The 21,978-nt window shown below is 45.5% G+C and overlaps 1 protein-coding gene across 6 annotated transcripts in view; it reads left to right on the plus strand.

Moving 5' to 3' along the window:
• Positions 1 to 3,983: 3,983 nt before the first annotated feature.
• LOC118513007 (protein bric-a-brac 1-like) overlaps positions 3,984 to 21,978 on the plus strand; it is a 135,887-nt gene continuing 117,892 nt past the window's right edge. For 2 of the 6 annotated variants that reach the window (XM_036058271.1, XM_036058276.1), the window contains exons 1-2: positions 3,985 to 4,137; positions 6,605 to 8,725. In XM_036058271.1, the coding sequence (XP_035914164.1) occupies positions 7,082 to 8,725 (1,644 nt within the window). In that variant the 5' untranslated portion in view covers positions 3,985 to 4,137; positions 6,605 to 7,081. Of the gene's footprint in view, positions 4,138 to 4,268; positions 4,473 to 4,568; positions 4,588 to 6,604; positions 8,726 to 21,978 lie in introns of those variants that run through there. The other 4 variants (XM_036058277.1, XM_036058272.1, XM_036058273.1 and 1 more) reach the window with 4 other exon arrangements.

Below are 21,978 nucleotides of genomic sequence, written 5' to 3' on the forward strand. Positions count from 1 at the left end.
ATTACCACCGGACGATCGTTTTTGCGGTTGAATTTGTTGCACTTTACGGACCAACCTTCATCGCGCACCAGCCGCAACTATTGTGACAAACCACCTGCACACCCACACACACACACTGTGGGAGTGTATGAACGACTTAATAACTCCCTTGCAAGAATTAATATTGCTGGCCGGTGTAAGAAGGGGCAGCTGAAATCAGTCTCACGATTTGTCACCGTGCGTAGCTGCATGTCAAAATGCGTTCATAACATTTCGCAATGACATTGTGAATGTTTAATCGCTGTAATTGCTACAGCAAACCCCCATGATACCAGTTTCTTCTGCTTGAGAGAGAGAGTGAGTGATGTGAGTACGAAAAATATATTCTCATTAATTGTTCTAATAAACATACATTTTTTATATGAACGCTGTAAAATAAGGATATTAACCATTGAATATTGAATCAATATTGACAAAAAAAGTTTCGTATAGTAAAAATTTGGCCTTTTCTTGATTATAATTAGCTGGTAATCACTGAATTCAGATTAATAATGATTGAAAAAGCCGAGGAACTGCAATCGCAGATTTGCTCATAAAATAAGCCTCATTTCTGGGTAGTTTAAATGTGTAAGGAACATCCAGATTACCGGATACAGCTGAAAAGAATTTTACAACATCTTCTTATTTCTAGGGAGAGATATATAATAGGGGACACATTCTGACAACTTAACTTGCTGTACGTGTCCTGCTAAAAGCAACAAAAAGTGTTGAGGAGTACCAAGGATCACCGAGAACGCTCAGAGCAATAAGCTTTGAAGAATGTTCTGCCGAAGATGGAAGATATTGATGTACAAAATTTGCCGATCATATCTGAGCTGATCTCTTCCATGTGACAGTCAATCAAAAAGCCACCGTTCGCCTGAAGGTGATTCTTTCCGATGATGGGTGAGTCATCGATCAAAAACACTTTCAACTAAAACCAGCTAGCCTAGAAATTCTATCCAGCCTTAATTTGTGATATTTTTTGAGAAAAACTCTATTGGAAGGCATTATCTAATAATTCTGCAACCAAGAAAGAGGATCATGTGATCCTTTAGAGCCCGTAGGAATAGAATACCAATGCTATATCAGTATCCAAGGACTTCGCCTACAGTTGATAGACCTCCCACGAAACATTTCATCCTGCAAGTCAAAGCTTTAGAGTTTGAGTTATGTTTTTATATTCATTGTCATCAGAAGATACTTTCGGTTTAAGATTCTAACGTTTAAATTGGTACAATCAAACCCCTGCATCTCATTATGAAAACAGTCATTCTGATCATAAAATCATCATGATTTTCTTGAGACAAATATGTTGATCTGCTGAGCGCATATTTTATGATAATATATTTTTATTAGGTTTTAACACACTCATTTTGTGGCTGAAGTCTTCAAAAATTCCTGTTTTGACTGCAGTTTATATAAATGCCTACGCTCATGCTCAGGTTCAAAAACATTTAGATTTGAATACATAATATAAGAATATCAAAAGGCTTTAAAATCTTATCATCAACAAGTATTTTAGAGTAAAAATAAGATATGTTTTTGACACGATTTTCTTTAAATAAATGAATCTTTTAAACAAACCTCTAGCTTCCATTATTCACTCGATGCTAAGAATAAATGAAGCTTAAACTTCACTATTTGCTCCCTATAATTAGTGCATGTAGCAAATGATTACAAGAAAACCAGGTCGGGGACGTGAATATGTACATACATACATATTGATGCAAATTGAGCCGCTTTATTCTATTGCCGATCGGAGCGGTTCGTCAGTATCGGCTCATTTTCTCACTCATTAAAAACAATGAGGTGTATCGATTTAGTCGCAACGGTTCTAGGAAGCATCAAGCAAACACACGCACGCACACACACACACACACAGCTCGGCCGTCCGGGCTGACTGATGTGAAAATCCTTGTCAATAATTGCTTCCCTTTGGTGCGCATTCCGTGTACGGCATAATTATAACGATGGAGTTCGATAGAGGAAAAAGAATTTGCGTCAAAAGATGTACATTAAATTGTTTGATTGCATTTTTTTTAACGAGTAGTTTACCTTAAAGTTTTACTTATCACATTTTAATATCTTAATTTAAATCAATCTCTAATTCGCGATCGTAGCTGTCTTTTGTTGTAGAAAAATAACACCAAAAAGTATTTTCTTATACATAGAAAAAGTTTCCCCCAAAAACCCCTTCCGAACTCTTCCACCTGGCCACCGTGTCGAGGAAAACGCATCGCCAAAGGATCATCACATACGCAAGATGTGCGTACGTATGTATCTGAATGCGTCTGAAGTCTCTCCGGCCTCTGCAACAGTGTGATGTGCCTTTCTTCTTGCCAATTGCCTCGTAGAGCCAGGCTGTATGCACTTTTGTCTTCACCACCCACTCCTTTCTCACCCAACCCCTCCTCCCACCACCTTCGAAACGCACTGAAAGCGCACTTTTCTTTCGGTCGCGCGTATTTTTTCCCTTTTTGCGCCTGCAAGTTTTCGCAACGGGCAAGCTGGCACCGCCTTCTCACCGAAACCCGACCGATGGCGCGTTGTTTTGTTGTTCGTGGCGAGTGTGTGTATTTTTTTTTCTCTCCTCACTACCTTTTCTTTATCTTTTTTGGCCAATTTTGCAAAAGCGATCCAGCGTGATGGAGCGTGCGTACCGTGCGAGTGAGCGAGCTGGCGCGACGAGCGAAATGGGGCTATGCGACGAGCCAGTTTCAATGATGATTGCTGCGGTGGGGAAATAAAGCTTCGCCCTGTGCGCCGTTCGAATCGATTCGCCATTGGGGCAGGCCGGGGTGGAGCTAGGGTGGACTTTTTCTGCCATATTGTGCTCCGGCGTTGGAAGGGAGCGAGATAGAGTGCGAAGCATTGGCTACGACGCTCTGGAGGGGAAATCTGTCGTCATCAGTCGTCATTGTTGTTTGTGCGTTTCGGCTACGAAGAGAGAGCGATACTTTGTTTTGACAGCTTGGCTCTCTTCCATAGAGGAATTGAGTTTTTTTTTGCATTGGTGTGTGTGTGTGAGGGGTGCTGGGGGTGAGTTTTTTTTGTGTGCGCTGTAGTTCGATTTAAACCATGTGTTTGATTCAATCTACCGCGTGTTTCGTTCGTAGTAGATAAGGTAAATAAGACGGCAGGGCAAACGAGAGCGAGAGAGTTCGATCTCACGCACACCAGTGAGCTGAGTTTTTTCGAGCAGTTTTTTTGCTCTTGTTTTGCATCTCTCCTTTGCTAGGATGATTGATATCTTTTCAGCAAGTCTCATTATTTATTTTGTACTTGTTCAATTTCTATTCGATTTTTTTTTAATTGTTTCGTTATCGTGTATTATGTAAGAAATTGCTCCAATTTTTATTTTATAAGAGGTTTTTATAGATTTCTGGAGAACTTCTAGAATAGTTTTCCTTCCTTACTCTTTCCTAACAACTAATTACATATTTTTGAATTGATAAAATATTTTTTGTATCAATTTTATTGAGTTACTTAAGTTCTCTTACTGAATCATTCTATTTTAAAATGTCTTGTTCCCAACCAAAATCACCATCGATGTTCTAAAGTAATAATTAAAAATAGAAGCAGTCAAGAAAAAAATCTCATCTGCCAAAAGAGGCCATGTGAGCCAATTTTTGGGCATTTGTAAGGACGATGATACATAATATCTAGTATCGGCAGTGGTTAAAACCCGTAAAATGCAACTACCTTTCTTCCCAACTCAAATCACATAGCTTCTCACCGAATAAAAGTGAGAGAAATGCTGCTGCTGCTGCTGCTGCTCGTGCGTGTGCTGCCGTGTCTGCCTATTCGAGCAGCTCGAGAAGCACGTTCGGCGGTGCCGGTTTCTGGTTTGTTTTTGAAGTGGGCCCCATTGGTGTGCGTGAGCGCAGCGAAACAGACCCGACGGTCCCGACGGGTGTATTACGTCGTCGTCATCGTCGCGGCTGTACGGTTGCACACCAATCGAGCGGCTGGCCAGAATCATTTGCAATGCCGTAGCGCTCGGTGGTGCACCCGTGTACTGAGATTTGTTTGCCCGTGTTTGGTCCCGTGCGCGCGTACAACGTTCGTCTCCGCGTACAGTGTGTGTGCGCGCGTGTTTTCTTAAAACACCAGCAAGTAAGCAGTGCCACGCAAAAGCCACTCCACGGCGAAACGGGCGAGTGCAGTGTGCAACCAGTGTGCGAAGCTGGGAGTTTCCGTCGAAAAAGGCGCGGGTTTTTCTTTGCGTAACTGCGGAACGGGCAAGTTGTTTTTTTTTTTCTTGTGAGAGAAGCATTTCTGTAGTAGGTCGGTCGGTGTAAGGCCAGCTTCCTAGCCGGAAGTACCGGAGGCTCATGTGTTGGTGTGTGCTCGGTCTGCTCGGTGTCGTTGAGCGATGTAAAGAATGTCGTTTGATCGTGCGTGGTGGGAGTGCATGGAAGATTGTCTGTAGGACGCCCAAGTGACACTCGGTGAGGGAAGCTGAGATGCGGCAGAAGTCGTGCGGGAAGTGAAGTTCTTGTGCAATAATTATTAAAACGTCATCAAAAGCGAGCGTGGTGTACCACCAACAAACAACCGGGCCGGGTAATGTGGCTTGGCCTCGAGGGGGCCTGTGTGGAACCGTTTAAATCGCACGCTGAGAAGAACAAGAACGGGCTAGAATGGTTGTTTGTGTGTCTGAGCGATGTCTGCTGCAAGATCTCCAGAAGTGAAACAAGTTAATTTATCTGCTACCCATTCAGCAAGCAAACAGGTGCCAGATGATCATCGGCGAAGTTTAATGAGGCATTGACGAGTGAGCGAGCCGATTCGGCTCCAAGGCAGCGTACCGATTAAAGATAATTTAAATGCTAATATTACTTAACGACTTGGGTGGTTAAAACGAATTTGCTAAAATTGTTCGATATGATACGGCCGATTTAGCGATTTGTTCTCCAGATGGATGAATCGCTTTCCCTGGAGCTCTGCTGCTCCTGGTGCTTTTTCGGGCGTCCCTTAGGAAGCCTTAAAATTGGGGACAATACACCTTGGCACCTAATATATTAGTCTCCCCACACGCAGCAAGCGCCACACAGTTATGGAATTTTATTACATTCCTTTTTTGCGTCAAATAGCCAAAGTTAGCCTTGGTTCGTAATGATTCGGCTGTAGGTGCGAGTGAGAATAAAACCTCAATTAAAAACACCTCAAGTACGGCCATGTGTGTCCGCAGTGCAGCCACAGCTGGCATGCCAGCAGCGGGTTCCGAGCCTAAGACGGGCCGAAACCGAGCCGTGATTATTTGACGAGCAAACAAATGTGACCCGGGCCGGAAAGAAAGCGTTAGGAAAAAGGGAATTGAAGAAGGGATGAAAAAAACGACCGAAACAAAGCGAGAGAGCGAAAAAAAAAACGATCTTAAATAAGCTGTCCCGGTAGGGAACGGTGGATCGGAAACTACGAAATAAATCGCACGAGATACGGAAACGAAGAATTAGGAATAAAACAAACCCCCGTTCGCTCGCGCGCCCCCTCCGAAACCCTCTGCCTCTGCGAAGCCGGGAGCAGTGGGCCACAAAATTGGAGGAAATGATGGAACCGCTTAAGCCTGCGGAAGAATCCGGAGATGGAAAGACGAACGTACGGATTGGTTGGTTGCGGCTTTGCCCAATTGCCCAATTGCCAACACAAATGGTGTTTCTATAAGACAATTTAAGGTGCCCCTGGTGTGTGTGTGTTTGTCAGTGTTCGGAAGAAAGGAGACGAGGGAAAATCGAGGAGACCGTTCCCGCCCTATTTGGTCTATTTTTTATTTACCATTCCTGTCGGAAAAGCCACCGACATTTCTGGGAGCACCGGAAAAGTGAGACATTAAAACGCGATTAACTGTCCAACGACATTTTGACAATTTTATGTGTGCGTGTGTGCGTGGTTTTACTTTGGGTGATTTCTTTATGATCAGTTTCGGGGTTTTGTGTGCGGGAGTTTCCTTGTTTTATTTTAGATGAGGTTTAGAAAAAAAAATATTTGAAAAAGACTCTGAGAGCGTTAGAATTAAGCCATACCGCTAGACACGATATTCACCTCGTCGATAATGCACTCAGACATCACCGAGATAATCAACCTTTAACTGGTATTGAGTGGAGCAAGAGGAAAATGTCGATGACTTACTTAACCACAAACCGACTTCACCGATAAGAAGCAACACAACACCGAAAACCCCCCCTCGCGTTTTGTCGAATCACCAGAAGCACGTGGTTCTGTTGTTGTATGGGTTGTCAGGATTTCCCTGAGACGAGACATCCATTTCTCCCGCTTGAGAGAAGATCCCGCTTGGCGTAAAAGGATGCCTGTCGGAAAAGGATGCCTGCCATCTCATGCGATTGTGAGACGAAGCCTGCTCACAGAGATTGCTCCCGAAGCTTTTCTCAGCAGCACAAGATCGCCGAGCGACGTCTTGGCGCTCGTCCTCGTCGAACGAAGTCTCGCTCATGGTTGCCACGAGTCCGTAGTCACAGTGACGGTGGTGACTACTGCCCACACGGAGAGGAAATTTGAAGCTCGTACATTTTTAATGGTTGTTTGATGTAAGAAATAAAGTTATAAATATTTTATTCGCCAGCAGGTCCCAGGCAGACAGAATCGTGCCGGTGAAATGGTTTGAAAAACTTTGCTGTTGAAATTGTTGCACCAACCACGGAAGCGTAAATGTGTGCTCTGCAAATGCGATATAAAAACTGAAAACAGGTGAATATTTCGAATGCTTGCAAGTGCGTGAGTGAAGTGCTTAAATTTAAGAATGTGTCCCGATGTGCAAAGTGAGCAAATAATGCATTGCAATAGTGCAACTTCGAAGCAAAGTCTTACGTACAAACGTTAATTTTGAGTGTGTAAGCAAGTGTTTGTGTGAGTGAGTGAGTTCCGTACACTCAGAAAATACGGTTCAACGTCGTAATACCGTAAAGTGACAGCAAAGAGTGATAAAAGAAGTACATTGAGTGGGACATAAGGTTAACCAGAGACAAGTATTGCAAGGACTCTCCCCCCCACCACGTATAGTGGAGCGGCTATTGCAGTGTCAGCATTCCTAGTAGCCGCGATGCCATCGGACACACCACCACCATCCGCATCGGTGTCCCATCCGTCACCAGCTTCGAGCCACGACCCGAACGATTCCACGCACCGGGACCCGAACTCGAGCGTGTCCAGACAGGAGCCGGACCGATCGTCCACCGGCACGCCCGGACCCTCGCAGGACCAGGCCGGCCATCTGCATCCACCGCACAACTCGTCGAGTTCCTCCTCGTCCAGCTCGTCGTCATCGTCGTCCAGCACGTCGTCCTCGCTATCGTCGCTCTCGCTCAAGCGTGCCCTTGTCCCGGAGGAACATACCGCAAAAGCGTCACCGCCTCCTTCACCCCTTACGATGGAACACCATCTTCAGGCGGCACACAAGGCATCCGCCCGAACATCCGCCAGTCCTGGCGCAACGCAACGCAACACGCAGCAACAACAGTCGAGCACCGGTACCGCTGGAGCTACGTCCGGAAGCGGCGGTGGACAACAGTTTTGTCTCCGCTGGAACAACTACCAAACGAACCTGACGAGCGTGTTCGATCAGCTGCTCCAGAGTGAGTCGTTCGTGGACGTGACGCTCGCCTGCGATGGGCAATCGATGAAGGCGCACAAGATGGTACTGTCCGCGTGCAGTCCCTACTTCCAGACGCTGTTCTTCGACAACCCGTGTCAGCATCCGATCGTGATAATGCGCGATGTGAGCTGGGCCGAGCTGAAGGCGATCGTGGAGTTCATGTACAAGGGTGAGATCAACGTGAGCCAGGATCAGATCGGTCCACTGTTGAAGGTGGCCGAAATGTTGAAGATTCGTGGACTGGCCGATGTGAGCGGTGATGCCGGCGAGTCGAGCGGCGGTCGGGATCGATCCGAGCGTGAAGGTGCCGGAAGTCGTGGTCCTGAGGAGTTGGATCGTGACGAGCACAAGCTGCTGAATCCGCTAGCGATCGTCCATAGTTCGCTGTTGGCGAATGGTGCTGGATCCGCTGGCTCCGGAGGTAGTGGAAGAGAGTCCGGTGGAGCTACGAACGCGTCCGGATCCGGGGGCAATGGTTCCGGAAGCTCCGGATCGGGAGGTAACAGCACGGCGACGAGTGGCAGTGCAGCAGCTGCTGCAGCGGCAGCGGCCGCCGCGGCCAAGAAACAGCGATCGGCTCGTGATCGCGACACGACCAAAGACCACCGGATGGACGCACGCATGAGTGATTTCGCACGCGACCTGTCCCGCGATTCGCACATATCGTCGCGTGACATTAGCAGTGTGGCGGCAGCTGCAGCAGCTGCGGCGGCGGCCGCTGGACTCGCGGCTGGCGAATGGCCGCTCGGTGCGGCTGGCTTGGAAGCTGCGGCTGCGGCCGCAGTACAAGCCTCCACGCCGAAGAGTGCCCGCAAGCGACGGTGGCCCTCGGGCGAGCGTAGCAGCATCGGCAGTCCGGCCGACAGTACGCCCGACCAGCTCGAGGTGCCGTCTCCGATTCCGCCCACACCGTCCAGCATTGCGCAGTCGAGCGGTGGATCGACGAGTAATCCGCTTGCGTCGTTCCCGTTGCCACCGGCACTCGATTCGGCCGCCATGGCCATGTCATCGCTGTCGTCGTCGATCGCCAACCATCCGGACGATATGGAGATCAAGCCGGGCATCGCCGAGATGATTCGCGAGGAAGAAAGGGTAAGTCGGAATCTCATTTTATCAGTAAGATGCTGATCAAGAAGCTCGATAGCATGAAAATGACAGAAATTGATTCATACAACTCTGGAGAAAAATATTGCTTGCGCCAATCCTTTCAGTTTCTAAGTGGATGAGATATCCAACAAATATTTTCTTGTGGGAACTGAAGAATCCTGGAGGGATGTTCCGTATGCAAATCCGCTCCGCTGTCAAGACCGCCTGCCCGTACGCTGGGCTGACTATCTTGCTACGGGTCGCAGAATCAAGTCACAGAAAGCCATAAATGGCAGGCCGACACCTTTCAAGGGGCCAAATAAGAAGAAGAAGAATCATTTTCTAATGACCAAGATTGTCATGACTTTTTTCGATCTCAACTCTCTTTAGCTCTTGAGCACAACACATTAGAATGTTGGAGAAAATCCAGTTTAAGCACTTGAAGTAGTGATTAAATAATATTTTATAGAAATTGATGTTAACTCTTTGGAGTCCGATGATTTTTTTTATTAATACAATAATCCAAAAGAAATAATCCAATAATCCTCAAAGTCCCACCATAGTGTACGACCATCGTTTGCGAATATTGCTCCACGCCAAGTAGAATTTATTCGGCAACCCCTTGCTTCGCTCACAATGCGCGCGAGCACTAAACAACTAAATTCCAGCAAGCACTTAGGGTGGTTCGAAGGAAAAAGTAGCTCAAGCATTCCAGACCAGCCAGCCCGACATTTAACTTATGATAGTTGTCGAGGCAATATGCGGCCGCGATGAAAACTACCATTAGAACCTACTTCTTCGGCCGTGTCTGTGTGTGCCCGCGGCTTCCCACATGCAGCCGGCGGACGGTTCTTTTCGCCCTCGCCCAACTCACCATCCGGTCCTATTTCTAGCTCCGTTCTTGAGGCTATATTTCATTTAAAAATAGCGCACCCAACGGTGCTAAGTGTCTTTTTCGCTTCCACCACCCCGTTCTTTGCTGGAGCGTGCCGGAGGACGTGAATGCACTTGGGACTGTTTGTTCTGCGGAGAGTATCGAATCGATCGATGAGTTGCGCCCGGGACAGACATTGATTTGATTAATACTTAATGTGCCATTTAAATGAGCATCACACAGTGCATGAGGTGGTTAATGTAAACTATGGATGATAGCTATAAGCCACGGAGGATTCATTCCCTTTTTGCCGGGCTCGGGAAGCTATTTTGTTGCAGCAAAGTTGGTTGTAAAATTATTAGAATTTATAACTGCCATGCCAATCGACTTTATGACTCTTTGGGTTGACTAGCTTCGGAAGGGTTCAAAGCGCTTCTTAAACTAATATTCAACCTCCGCTCAACATATGTTCAGCCTTCTTCAAAACAAAACAGATTAGGGTTCGTCCGGACGAGAATGGATGGAAGAAACAAATAAAAGCAAAGTGGTTTCTCGCTCTATTTAGGGTTGCACAAAGCGGAGCGGCACTGTGGACCATCATCGCCAGGAAAACAAGGGGGATGGAAATTAAATATATATTATATTAGTTTTGTGTGTTTTTCTCTCTCTCTCTCCGTACCCGGCGGGCACGCTACCTTTAACCCGGCCCGCGATCGAGAAAGTGAAAAGAAGCGAACCGAAAACGGCGAAACGTATTCGTGCGGAACTTACTCCGGCATGCGACAACAACACAAACACCCACGATCCACAACGACTCTCGGTGGACCAATATCAATAACGTCTTATGCATGCCGTTACACTCGGCCCTAAACAGTGTCACTGTCACTTCCAGCACGACGGCGAGACACACAGAGACACACAGAGCCGGTTGGCAACGCGAAGGGCGGCGGGCAGTTGGAGTGCCGTGCACGCACATTAAAATAAATAAAATGTGTACAGCTCTTTTCGGTCGTTTCTTCCCGAGGCTTCTTCTGCTCTTTATCTTCGGTCCCGTGTTGCCGTCACCGGTCTCGTAAAAAATCATAAAAATAATAACACTAATATAAATACGTCGCTCGCGGGTCCCGGCGGCAAGTCGAACTGCTCCAAGCTGGAGCTGGGCGCGTGAATTGGGTGAAGCTCGGTGGCTCCGAGGGCAGCAAAGAGACACTTTGGGCAATCGAAATACGCATGCACATGCTGCTACAGGGTGATGTGAGTGAGTTTTATCAGGCGACAATTTCACTTTTTCAGGGAAGTAGGAAAGTGCGTTTGGGTGAGTGGAAAAGCGTCCAACTTATGATCGTGTGTAATGTCGGACAAAAATGGGCCTCTTATCACAGCTTGACCCGACAGATAACATTAATCGGTAATCGGTTTCAGCTCGGCCATTTATGATGCTATTTGGTCAATAAATTAAACAATGATTGGGCCCCGTAGATGGGGTTTTTATTTAAACGGATAAGTTGGTCTTTTTTTTTAGTTGATGTTATGCAAGTGTAGAGTTTTTAGATATTGCAGGGTTTTTCAGTTGGCCTTAACACTCTTGCCGCTAATTAGAAAGCCAACGTTTTCGATATCTGTTTTCTTTAACAGTTTTGTCATCATGTGATATTTTATGCTATTTTATGCTGACAATCGAATTTCTACTCTTCTGAGTGTTAGAAAAATTGGCATTACTTTTCATAAACCTTTTTCTCTGCTGAGATTTTCCTCAGCCTGAGATCGTTTCATTAAGCTCATGCTGGGCTAAATTCACTCTCAGCACTTGGGCAAAAGTTACTTGAAAAACCCTGTAAATGCAATAACATTATTTTATGTCTCCAGAACTCCTATTTCAATCCTAAAATAAAAGAATTTTTTTTAATTACTTCACATTTAAATCTGGCAACCGATTTTCTTTCGCACTGAGGCTTACCAAACATCTTCCGATCCACCCTGTATCCCGTATGGCTGGCTGGTTTGCTGGCTGGCAACCGAACGAACCTAAATCCCCACAAATAGAACCCGGCTCGGAGCGCCTCGTCTTCGGCACGCTTTTTGCCTGCGCGGGGCGTCGTACGCTGGAGTCGACCCCGCGCGACGGCAATCCGCACGGGCAAAGTTGGGTTTGGTTCGGTTTGCCGGTCGCTCTTGAAAACAAACCAGAAAAGAATGAACGCAAAGATGCAAACGATCAACCCCCGATGCTGGGTCGTTAAGGTGCGGGTGGTAGGGAGGAATGGATGGGGGCTGGGGGTGAGCTGGCTCGACTCGAAACTTTCAGCTGCCGGGGTTTGGGGCAAGTGGAAGCCCGTTCTACGCTGCTGCGACGATAAAAATATATAAATTATAATTTATTAATAAGAAAAAACGGCTCCGGCTCCGGGTTCCGTTTTCTGCAGCGAGCGAATGGGCCGCGGAATTGGGTGCGCGCGCTCCAGAATCTTATTGCCGGCGAAAGAAGCCAGAAAGCGAGAGAGAGAGAGAGAGAGAGAGAGAATGAGCTGGTGTGTAGGCAAGAAAGAGAGCGAAATCGTTCGATGGGGTGTAATAAAATGTATGATGTTATTAATGAAAATGCCTACGAAAGTAAGTGCTCTTATGCTGTTTTCTTGTTTCCTGTTTCACTGTTTGTTCTTCCCGATGTATTTATTTCTATCGAGCTCGGGCTAGCAAGACCTCCATCTCGTTCTTCCACTTCCTTTCATTTATTGTACTTATACTGTTTCGCTTCTTCCCTTCCGTTTCAACCACCTTCTCCTCGGTCTCGGCTTCTTACAGTTAAGTAAGTACACACCGACACACCGAGTCGCGTTTCTTGCGTTTACCCCTTTTTTACATATTCTCCCCCTGGTCCAGCCGGTCTTGGCTTCCCCAGAGGTCGACTGTCAATACATGTATATATATAAGTGTGTGTGTGTGTGTGTCTGCTTTTGTAACATACTTTCTGTGTCAAGATCTAGATCTTGCTGATGAGTATCAGCGCGAGCCAAACGACGCGCAACGGCACAAAACGCACTGCCGCGGTGCAATGGCGAACCCCGGAAAGCGGAAAAGCCGGTAACGGGGGCGACCGTTTTTCTTTCATTTTTATTTGCCATTTGCCCACCACCACCACCTGTCCCGTCCAGCCAACCACCACCAACAGTTTTATTCCAGTCAAGTGCGACAAGTGAAAATTATTGTCGCGAACAACAACACATTTAGCGGGCAAGGAACACAAACAATTTTTCTCCATACGCGTACACTGTTGACAACATTTTACCACAACGTGAATGTGCACGAAGAGGGAAAGGGGGGAAGGGGGAAGTTCTGAAAACAGCATTAGCACGCATCGTTTCGTCCGCACGGCGTGACGTGCGTTATATTTTATATATATAAATTGTATCTCACAATTTAAAGCACTTTAGTGCGCTGTTTGTTTTGTGACTCTTGGCCAAGATGTCATTAGCCGATACCATCGCCGATGGGGCGATGGGCGTGAAAAATGAGTCATATAAAGCATGGGCGATGGTATGATGCGGTTGCTACATTTAATTTGTGCTCTTCATTGTGTGCGCATTTGGGTGGAAAAGCGGAACCCCTTTTAACGGCCAGAATGTGGATACCTAAAATTGTGGGAAACGGATTAATGTTTGTCTTGGAAGGGGGTTTTCACTTGCTGCAGTAGCTTTTAAGTTAGCTAAATCAAATTTATCGACACCTTTACTCCACGCCGCAGAAACAGCGTCTCCCAGCGTTCGCTAGAATCGTGTGACTAATTTCCTCGAAAATTCTCAAATAATTCCAGTCTGTTTGGCCGCCGTCTCTCGTTCGAATCCACCCAGACAGCAACCCCATTTGTACAGCTGCACAGCGAAGGAAAAAGAGTGAAAAATAAAATATTCCAACCACAACATTACAATAACAATATATCGGTTCCCGGCCCTATGGTTTCAGCTTGCCTCAATTTTTTTCCTCTCATGTTGGCCGTCTGGAAAACAAAAATTGTGTCACAAGGAAAATGTACTCTCTGTCTGCCTAAATATTGACGCACGTCACAGCGAAAGAGGGAGAGAGTGCTCGCGCGTGGTGTGATGTACTGTTTGTTCAGATTTCGAGCACCTTCCAAGCCAAGGAGCCTGACTGTCCGGAATTGGAGGTTGAAGTTTTGAAACATATTTTATTTCGCCTGTCTGGTGATCTTGATCGGGTGGGCTGCTACATGCAACAGGTGAACCTGGGCCGATGGGAGCAATGCAAGGCAATTCTGACAAGACGAAATGGCGAAACACCACCACCACCAACAACACTGGCGAAGGTCAATGAAATACTGCTGAACAGCCCGTTTACCTCACGAGCGGTCTCTGTTGGGCGAGCGTGAGCATGTAATTGAACATAATTCGTAGATAAGATAAAATAATTGAACAACGTTACCTTCTTTTTTTTTTTGACAACGGATGACCATTTTTCCCACACCGACACAGGCTATTTTCGAGCCCGTGAAGTGCTCGGTTCCCATTTTTATTAACCACGAGCATATAATAAATTGTATTTGAGTACACAATTAGATGGGCTTTTTTTTACTGTTTGAGTGTTGTGCCGTCGTATCTTCTCTTGCGCTCTGTCACAATCAACAGGTTTATTGGTGCGAACGTTCGAGAACTGGCTGGAGTCGCCGGTATTGCTCCATCGCCAAGCTCTTATCAAATGTTGTAAAATAATTGCCCGATTTTTGGGTGCCATTTAGTGGGGTGGCATTGTAATGGCTCACTAGAAATAAATATATTATATCAATACTTTCCTTGCCTGGAAACCTGGTCCGGGGGCGAAGCGTGGAAAAAAAGGGTCGAGGCCAGAAATAAAATATCGACATCATTGTGTTTTTCCTATCGCACCATACTCATACTCTTTTTTGTGTGCGTGACGGTTGTGTGGTGTGCAAGTGATATAAAAATTTGATAAGCGACAATTAAATTCCATTCTTTAATCAATTTATTTTTTATGATCGGCATTTTGTTGGGCCTCTTGTTGTTGTGCCTGTTGTTACTGGATGAGCATGGCCGGACGGGGATGTGGTGGCTTGTGGTGGCGGCGTCCGCTACTTATGAACGAAACCCGCTACAATTGATCACCGCCAGCGGACAAATGACGTCTTTTTAATCGATCTGCTAAACTGGGGAGTCCGTATGGGTCCCGAGACTCTCTTGCGGGATGGTAAACTGGGAGATTCTTGTCGTGTTACGCAAGCGAAGAGAGATCGGTGAATCGAATGATAGGATGGATTGAATGGTCGTAAAATGTGTCCCAATGAATGGTTTATCAATGATCGGGTTTGATCGATTGAGACCGATAGACAGACCGTACCCAGTGGAGACGAATGGAGTGGCTCCAGTGATGAGCGTTTACTGCTGAGTGTTTGATGCTCTTTTAACATTGTTTGTCGTTTTATGGAGCTTGTTTTGGGGCTAAGTTTGTGAATTTTGCTATTTATAATATTTATATTAGATTGTTTGCTTATTTTTCATACTTTAAGCCTGAATACGTGCCGTTTGATAATGCTTGAAATTTTTTTAAAGTTCAATTTTTTTGCTGGTAAAAATCTATACGTCTCTTTAGAAAAAATATTTCAACCTCATTGGCAAAAAAGCCAGCTCACTAGAAGAAAAAAAAACTATCAACATTTCCCAAGGTTCCGGCCCGTCCTATCAAGCATCAAGATCGAACATTAATCAGAAACACACATGCCGACGGCTTTTTGTCTAACCCGCCAAAGCCATTCACGCATGCAAAGCAGCAGGGTACGATTGTGAATGAAATTTATTTTTAACCCTCGGCTTACAAATTTTGCTGCCTCACTATCGCCCTATTAAATAATCTTACCACTTTACATTTTCCCGAAAAACCTTTTGCTTATCTCAACGCAGCGCTCTTACCCCTACAATCAGTAGCTCTCCACTGTTATGATGACACATTTTATTTGAAAGCATTTTTTCTTTTCTTCAATGTTTTCAATTCCTATTTTTTGTTCGCCAATGTAATGAGCTGAATATTGAAAAAAAAATCGAACAATGCTTTATTTTTGTACATGGTTATCAGCAATGATTTATAGGCCCATGTTCCTGTGCGTTCTATCACCTTCGTTTCACAACACTTAAATCAAATCGTTTCGACCGGGTTCGATTAGTGCTCTTTGCGCACAGCAAAGAGTGAAACACTAAAAAGTTGAGAAATAGAAATTAATTTTGTGTTTGTTATTAGTTTGGCCTTTTTTTGTGAAGAGTTTTTAAATCATGCGCATAGTAAAAAAAAGTAAGCCACAAAGCAGCAACCAGCTGCAGATTACATGTAAAAGAGGGAGGTCAGTACTGTGAGAGGTCAGTTATACCGATTATCAGCAGTCGGTAACGAGCGTAAACATGGGGCTGTAAAAAAAACTTATTGCAAACCACTTACACGTGCCTTAATTGTGTAAGTAAACTAAAAGCATGAGCATTCCAAACTAGACTATCTTTAGCTGGCAATAAAAATTCAAGTGCTACAGATAGGTCGTGAAATTTCTATCGAGCACAACATTTCTTCAAGATTAAGTACAACCTCAACAATTGTTGACCTGTCATTTTTGGCTTCCTTGACATGATTAAACCTATGAGCGGGTAGAAGTCCTGGGACGGGATTCGATGGTCTGTACAGCTCTCATGCCTGGTTCAATGCAATATTCTGGAAGCATTCCACACAAATGATGTTTCTCGGCTAATAGATAGCAGGCTAAGGTCCTCAATTTTTTTCTGGGCTTTGACGATGACCTGGTTCCGCGCTCCGGATATCGAGTGATTGGATAAGGTCCTTCGATATTGGTCACACATGAGGTCTGACTGGAGACTCTTTCATAGACGACTGCAACTTATTCTGAGTAGTTGGCGACTTCGTCTCAGACATTGATAACAAAATTTGACGCTGTATTTCTTGTCTTCCATACTACTACATCCAAGCCTACCGAATCCAAGTCTAGGTGATGATACAGCCTCCAAGATTTTCTCTCTTCAGGTTTGCTGCTTCTGAGGGGAAATAAAATACTGCTGGAAAGAAGAAGGAACAGAATCTATTTATAATTGTTCGTGTCTCGCTAAACTTGAGTAGAGCTTTTGCTACAACTATTAGAATATCTATCCCCTTGCTAAAGTAACCTAGCTTTTGTAATGCGTGGTGCCCTTCAATAAACCTTCCGAAGTACTACTTTTTTGCTAGCTTGCTCTCCTAAAAACCACTGCACCAGTGCCGAGGTCTAATCGTAAGTGTAATTATTGACTAGCTAAGGCAGTACGACGCGGTACGGGTTCGGTTTTGTAATGGATTAAGTAAGCCCGCTCATTGTCTATATTTGGAAACGCGTCCGTGTCCAGTCACAGCCGGAATAATTTCAATTGGCCGAAGGTTTATACAGTAATGGTTTTGTATGAATCATTAATATCGTCCACTGGGCAGGCGGGGTGGTTCGGGTGCATTCTAAGCATTAAATTTCTGAATAAACTAACAACCCCTGCGGGCCAAAGGAAACGGCCATTGCAAAATGACGTTGCGATCGCCGTTTCAAAATGATCATTTGTATTAATTTTTTTGCTAACCTTTTTTCCAACCCCGAGAGGTTGGCGCGGTCAAGGAGCAACTTCACTCAGGCAGGTAGCAGCCCGAATGAATGACCTGGTAGGTCGGTGGAGAAGGTCTTGCCCGGGTCTTACCGTGAACAGTACTTTTGCTCTGCATTCTGTATTCGTGATAGTTGGTTTAAAAAATAAGTGAGGATTTGTTTTGAATATTACCACTGGTAATGAACAAATGCACTTCACACTGCAACGCAGCAATTGCAATTGCACGGTTTCGGCCGCCCTAATGAATGTTGGCCCTCCCGCAGTAGTACGGTGCTTTGAGGTAAAATAATTAGTTTTATACATATACAAAACAAGCGGTTTCAGTGGCCCTTTTGGTGAGGGTGAGTGGCAAGCGATTGTGGTACAACCCATTACGGTCGTTATTAGTGAAAAAATGTGAGGGCTCGGGCGAAAACAAAAACCACCGTCGGTACTACTGCTGCTGCTGCTGCTGCTGCTACTACCCATATCAACGAACAAAAGGGCACACACAGGCACACAGGCACACAATACACAAAAAAAAAACATAAATAAAATGAGAAATAATTGTGCCCGGTACATGCACCGAGCACCTTGGCAAGCGAGTAGTGGGTGATGCATCCTAGGAAATGGGTTGGTGTAGGAAAGGGAGGAGGGTGCAAGAGGGAGAGCGAGTGGTGGGAAGGCTATCAGCGAAAGAATAAAAAAGCCCTTCGCATCGATTGCTAACCATCAATGCTTACAATAAAAATGATAATCACGAGCGACTGGCTGTTTGGTGGGCAACGGTTGGCGCGAAAGCCGATAGGCGAGCGAGACACGAGCGAGAGATGAGATCGAGACACACACACACACACACACTAGTAGACGGCAAAATGCATGCTGCCCCGCATGCATGCACCTGCAGCTTGAAGCTCCAAGTGCAATCTGGCGCAGGCAAGAAGAACAATAACTGCATTATTCAAATACCGACCTCTCTCTCGCGTGTGTGTCTCGATGATTGGGCGACCTGGGTGGATAAGTTTTCTCCTCTAAACTATAAAGCTCCCTTGATGTGTTGTGTGTGTACGTTTTTATTGTTGTTCCTTCCATTTCTAATGGGGCTCTACCTTCCATCCACCCCTACCCCTTCTCACCCGTTCTGTCTTGGGGTTTGTTCTTTTGCAATTACCGCACCGCACTGCTCGTCGTTACCACCGGTCTCCCTCCCGGCGAGGTTTGTGTATGCACGCGCGCGAAACCCCCCCCTCGTCCGAGTGTACGTAATAAAGCGCTTAGTTGTAAACAAAATTAATACTTTATTATTAATAATAACACATGCTCTCGGCCGCCGCTCGATGTGACTACGTGAGCAAACCAGATCGCGGCAATAATAAATACGATCGAGCGAGGTGATTACGTGAAATGAGCGCGCAAAAGAGATAGGGAAATGAGAGAGGGGGTGAGGTTGGTGGTCAGAGTTCGGGTGCACTTTGCACACATTGTGTATGTGCAATTGCATTGTGCTGCAATCCCCCCGATTGGGAGATGCAATCGAATGTTCATTTGTTAGCTCTCGGTCGCTTTCTTGCCTTCTTATTTTGTTGTGTGCCGGTGGACGACTACACACAGTTCATTCGGTTTCGCAATGGTGTGTATCTCTCCGGCTGTTTATAAGTAGACCAAACACATCACGAGGGACACGAGGGCAAGCCACAAACTTGCCACTTTGATTCATTATAATAAAGCCTTCTAACACGCGTTCTACCGTGCCCGTGGGTCGGTATCACGTGTCGTCACGGTGGTTTTGCAAGCGATTCTAGGAATAAAGAAGCAAGTTTTCCCTTCCCCCCCTCCCCTCTCCCCCCTCGCCGATGGAAAACTCCCGGCAGAAGTGCTTCGGTTACCATGTTTTGACCAACGATCCAGGCAGGATCGGGGGAAAACCTTCAAAATGGCACGTTCTATTACTGTCATCATTTCGACGACAGCTTCTTATTAGAACGATGTCACGAATTGCATGTGCCCGTGCCCGTGTTCTATGCACTTCTTGCAGTTCAGCGATTTGCAGCGAGAACCTATCACACGTTAACCATGCCCTTTTAGAGCAACGAAAACGAGCCACTTTCTACCAGCTAGACAATCGTCTTCGGTGCAAAGTTTTGTCACGTTAAATCGCCCGGTCGTCCGGTCTTGACATTGATTTGCCTTCCCAGAGTGGTGCATGTGTGCAAGCCGCAGCCCTTTACGTAACGTTGATTACATACGCCACCCGGTGTGTGTGTTTGCTTCTAGTTTCAGCTCTCTAGGGGTTTTTTTCCTTCATTTTCTATACTTTTTTTTTCTTCAGCCATTTTCATTTGGCTTGCTGCACACGACTGTGTGTGTGTGCATTGTGTGCAGCTTGCTTTGTGGCAGCTTAAAAAAAACAGCAACGGTTTGGTTAGTTTGTTTCTTCTGTCGGAGGTGCTGCAAAGGTTGAAAAAAGGGCTATCCGAAAGCGTCGGGTGACGCTTTTGCTGACACTCGGCTGCTTTGCAAATCAAATTAGGTAATTTATATTTCATGGAGACGTTTAATATTTGATTATTTAAACAAAAGCCCGGGACGTTTGTATGGACGTGGGGTGATTTCACGATCGATAACGTACATTTAGATGGTTGGTGAATGTGGCTATAAACAAGAGAGGTATTTTACAGTGAAAATAAGATCGTTTCAATTCTGCTTCCCTTTACACATTTAAACTAATATTATGTCGCTTAGTGATTTAATATTGGAATCGAACTTTTTCTAACAGGTTTAACAAAATTTATGAAGTTCTCCGTATCCGGGTGATAGTTTATGAAGCTTCAGAGAAAGTTTGTAGTTAACTTCTTCGTAGATGGAGAACAGATTCCAGTTTCTCAACAACGTTGAATCATCGTCAAATCCCGCTGATAGAATATTGATATGGAATAATAAGATTCCTTAGTCTGGTGGCTTCATCATTATGAGAATTAAAGAATCTTGGAGAACATATTGGACAATATGAAAATTGCTGTCGTTTATAATCGCAGTTTGCGCAGGTGACGACGCTTGTGAAACATATCGGTTCGAAGGTGAGGTTGTCGTCGATCCAAGAGCCTCCCACCAGGGATCAGTAGAATTTCTTGAAGAATCATCAGGGAAGAATAGTATCTGGACATCAAGGTTCAGAAAGATTTTATAGTCCAGATAAGAGGTTCGGATCCAAGGTTCTTGGGTTTCAGCTAACTACTAAAAGGCTTCCTAGGCAGTTGTGACAGTATTTTTGTTCAATACTTATTGAATAAAGGAAAGATTCGGGTTAAAATTAATTTGTGGAGTTAGTTCGTGAGATTTGGGTCAATGTTTGCTCTCAAGTCTATTTCTGTATATAATCATATCGACTTTAAATGAATGTTGTTTCTTTGATGCCATGATCAAGAATTTATGGCACTACTCCCGCTAACCTGCAGCATGTAACTGTTCTAGTATAAAAATATGAAACATTCATTAATTCAAAAATGATACAATATTCAAATCTCACATCGGGTGCATAAAGCATTGGGGTACTTTGCGCCAAACAGCAGCATAATGTACCTTCTCATCAATGAACCCCATGCGCAGCGACTTCACCCCCCGCAAGGTTCTGCACCCGCCGGACGAATCCGACCGGGACCATTTTTGTACCGAACCAACTACACCGAACATGCGGCAGGGAAAATCGATTTTTAATGAGCCATGAACATGCTACTTTCAAAGCGTACCCCCGACCGCCCCCCCCCCCCCCCTCTTTCGAGCCTACTCCGACGCAAAGCTGTGTGCCCAATCTTGCTCATAATCCTTTAACTTTATATACAATGTCCGCCCAACGGTACGGGAAGAACAACCGGCGGTAGCGAAAATTAACCCAACCATCTCGCCAAAACGAACGCGACCAAGGTGTCGCGCAGACATGGAACCCCTAAATACGGTTCGAGACCACGATGGTCGTGGATTTTCATTGCACGGCCGGCAATTTGCAGGACCTGGTTGCACCCGGTTGGTTGGAACGTTTCTGTGCGCGGTTCCGAACTCGGCCACTACACGTAGGGAGCTCGTTTGCTCGATAGTATTTATTTGTATTGAATTTTATCTAACAAATTAATGAGGAGAAATATCGTTCGGTTTGCAAAAACCCCGTACCAGGCACCCGCGACTAAGCGGCTTCGACTTGAGCGACAAAAAGCCCCAGAGCCCACACACCAGAGAGTGTGTGTGTGTGTGGTAAATAATTATGCAAATGTTGTACATTTTTCGAAACAACGCTTCCCACTCGTTACGGGACGATGTTATGCTTCGTCCATCCGAGGCAGTGCCAGCCGTGGAGATTTGACTCAGATTGGGAAGGATTTTCCTAAACCAGAAGGTACTGGTGTGTTACACGAGAAAATACAGTCAGCATCCACCGAACCTTGGGCCGGTTCGTGGCGCAAGTGGAAACACGGCGTCGATGTCTAAATAAGTACCGGTCAGGCGCGATTTTCCCGGTCCGACTGCTGGCGCTGAACTCTCTCACATAGTGAGGAATATCCTGTGTTTTTTTTTCCTTTTCACCCCCTGTTTTTTTCCTTTTTGGCGGGAAAACTCTTCTCCACCATTCTTGGAATCCGGAGACCGGCATCCCTATCGCTCTACCGTATGGGCATGTGTGTGTGAGAGCTTTTCCGACTATACACGACGGCATGACGTCGCGCACAGCCTTCGGACCAGCCACGCTGACCATAATAAAGACGGGG

The sequence above is a fragment of the Anopheles stephensi genome, chromosome 3 (assembly GCF_013141755.1).
Source record: "Anopheles stephensi strain Indian chromosome 3, UCI_ANSTEP_V1.0, whole genome shotgun sequence".
NCBI classification, from domain to species: domain Eukaryota; kingdom Metazoa; phylum Arthropoda; class Insecta; order Diptera; family Culicidae; genus Anopheles; species Anopheles stephensi.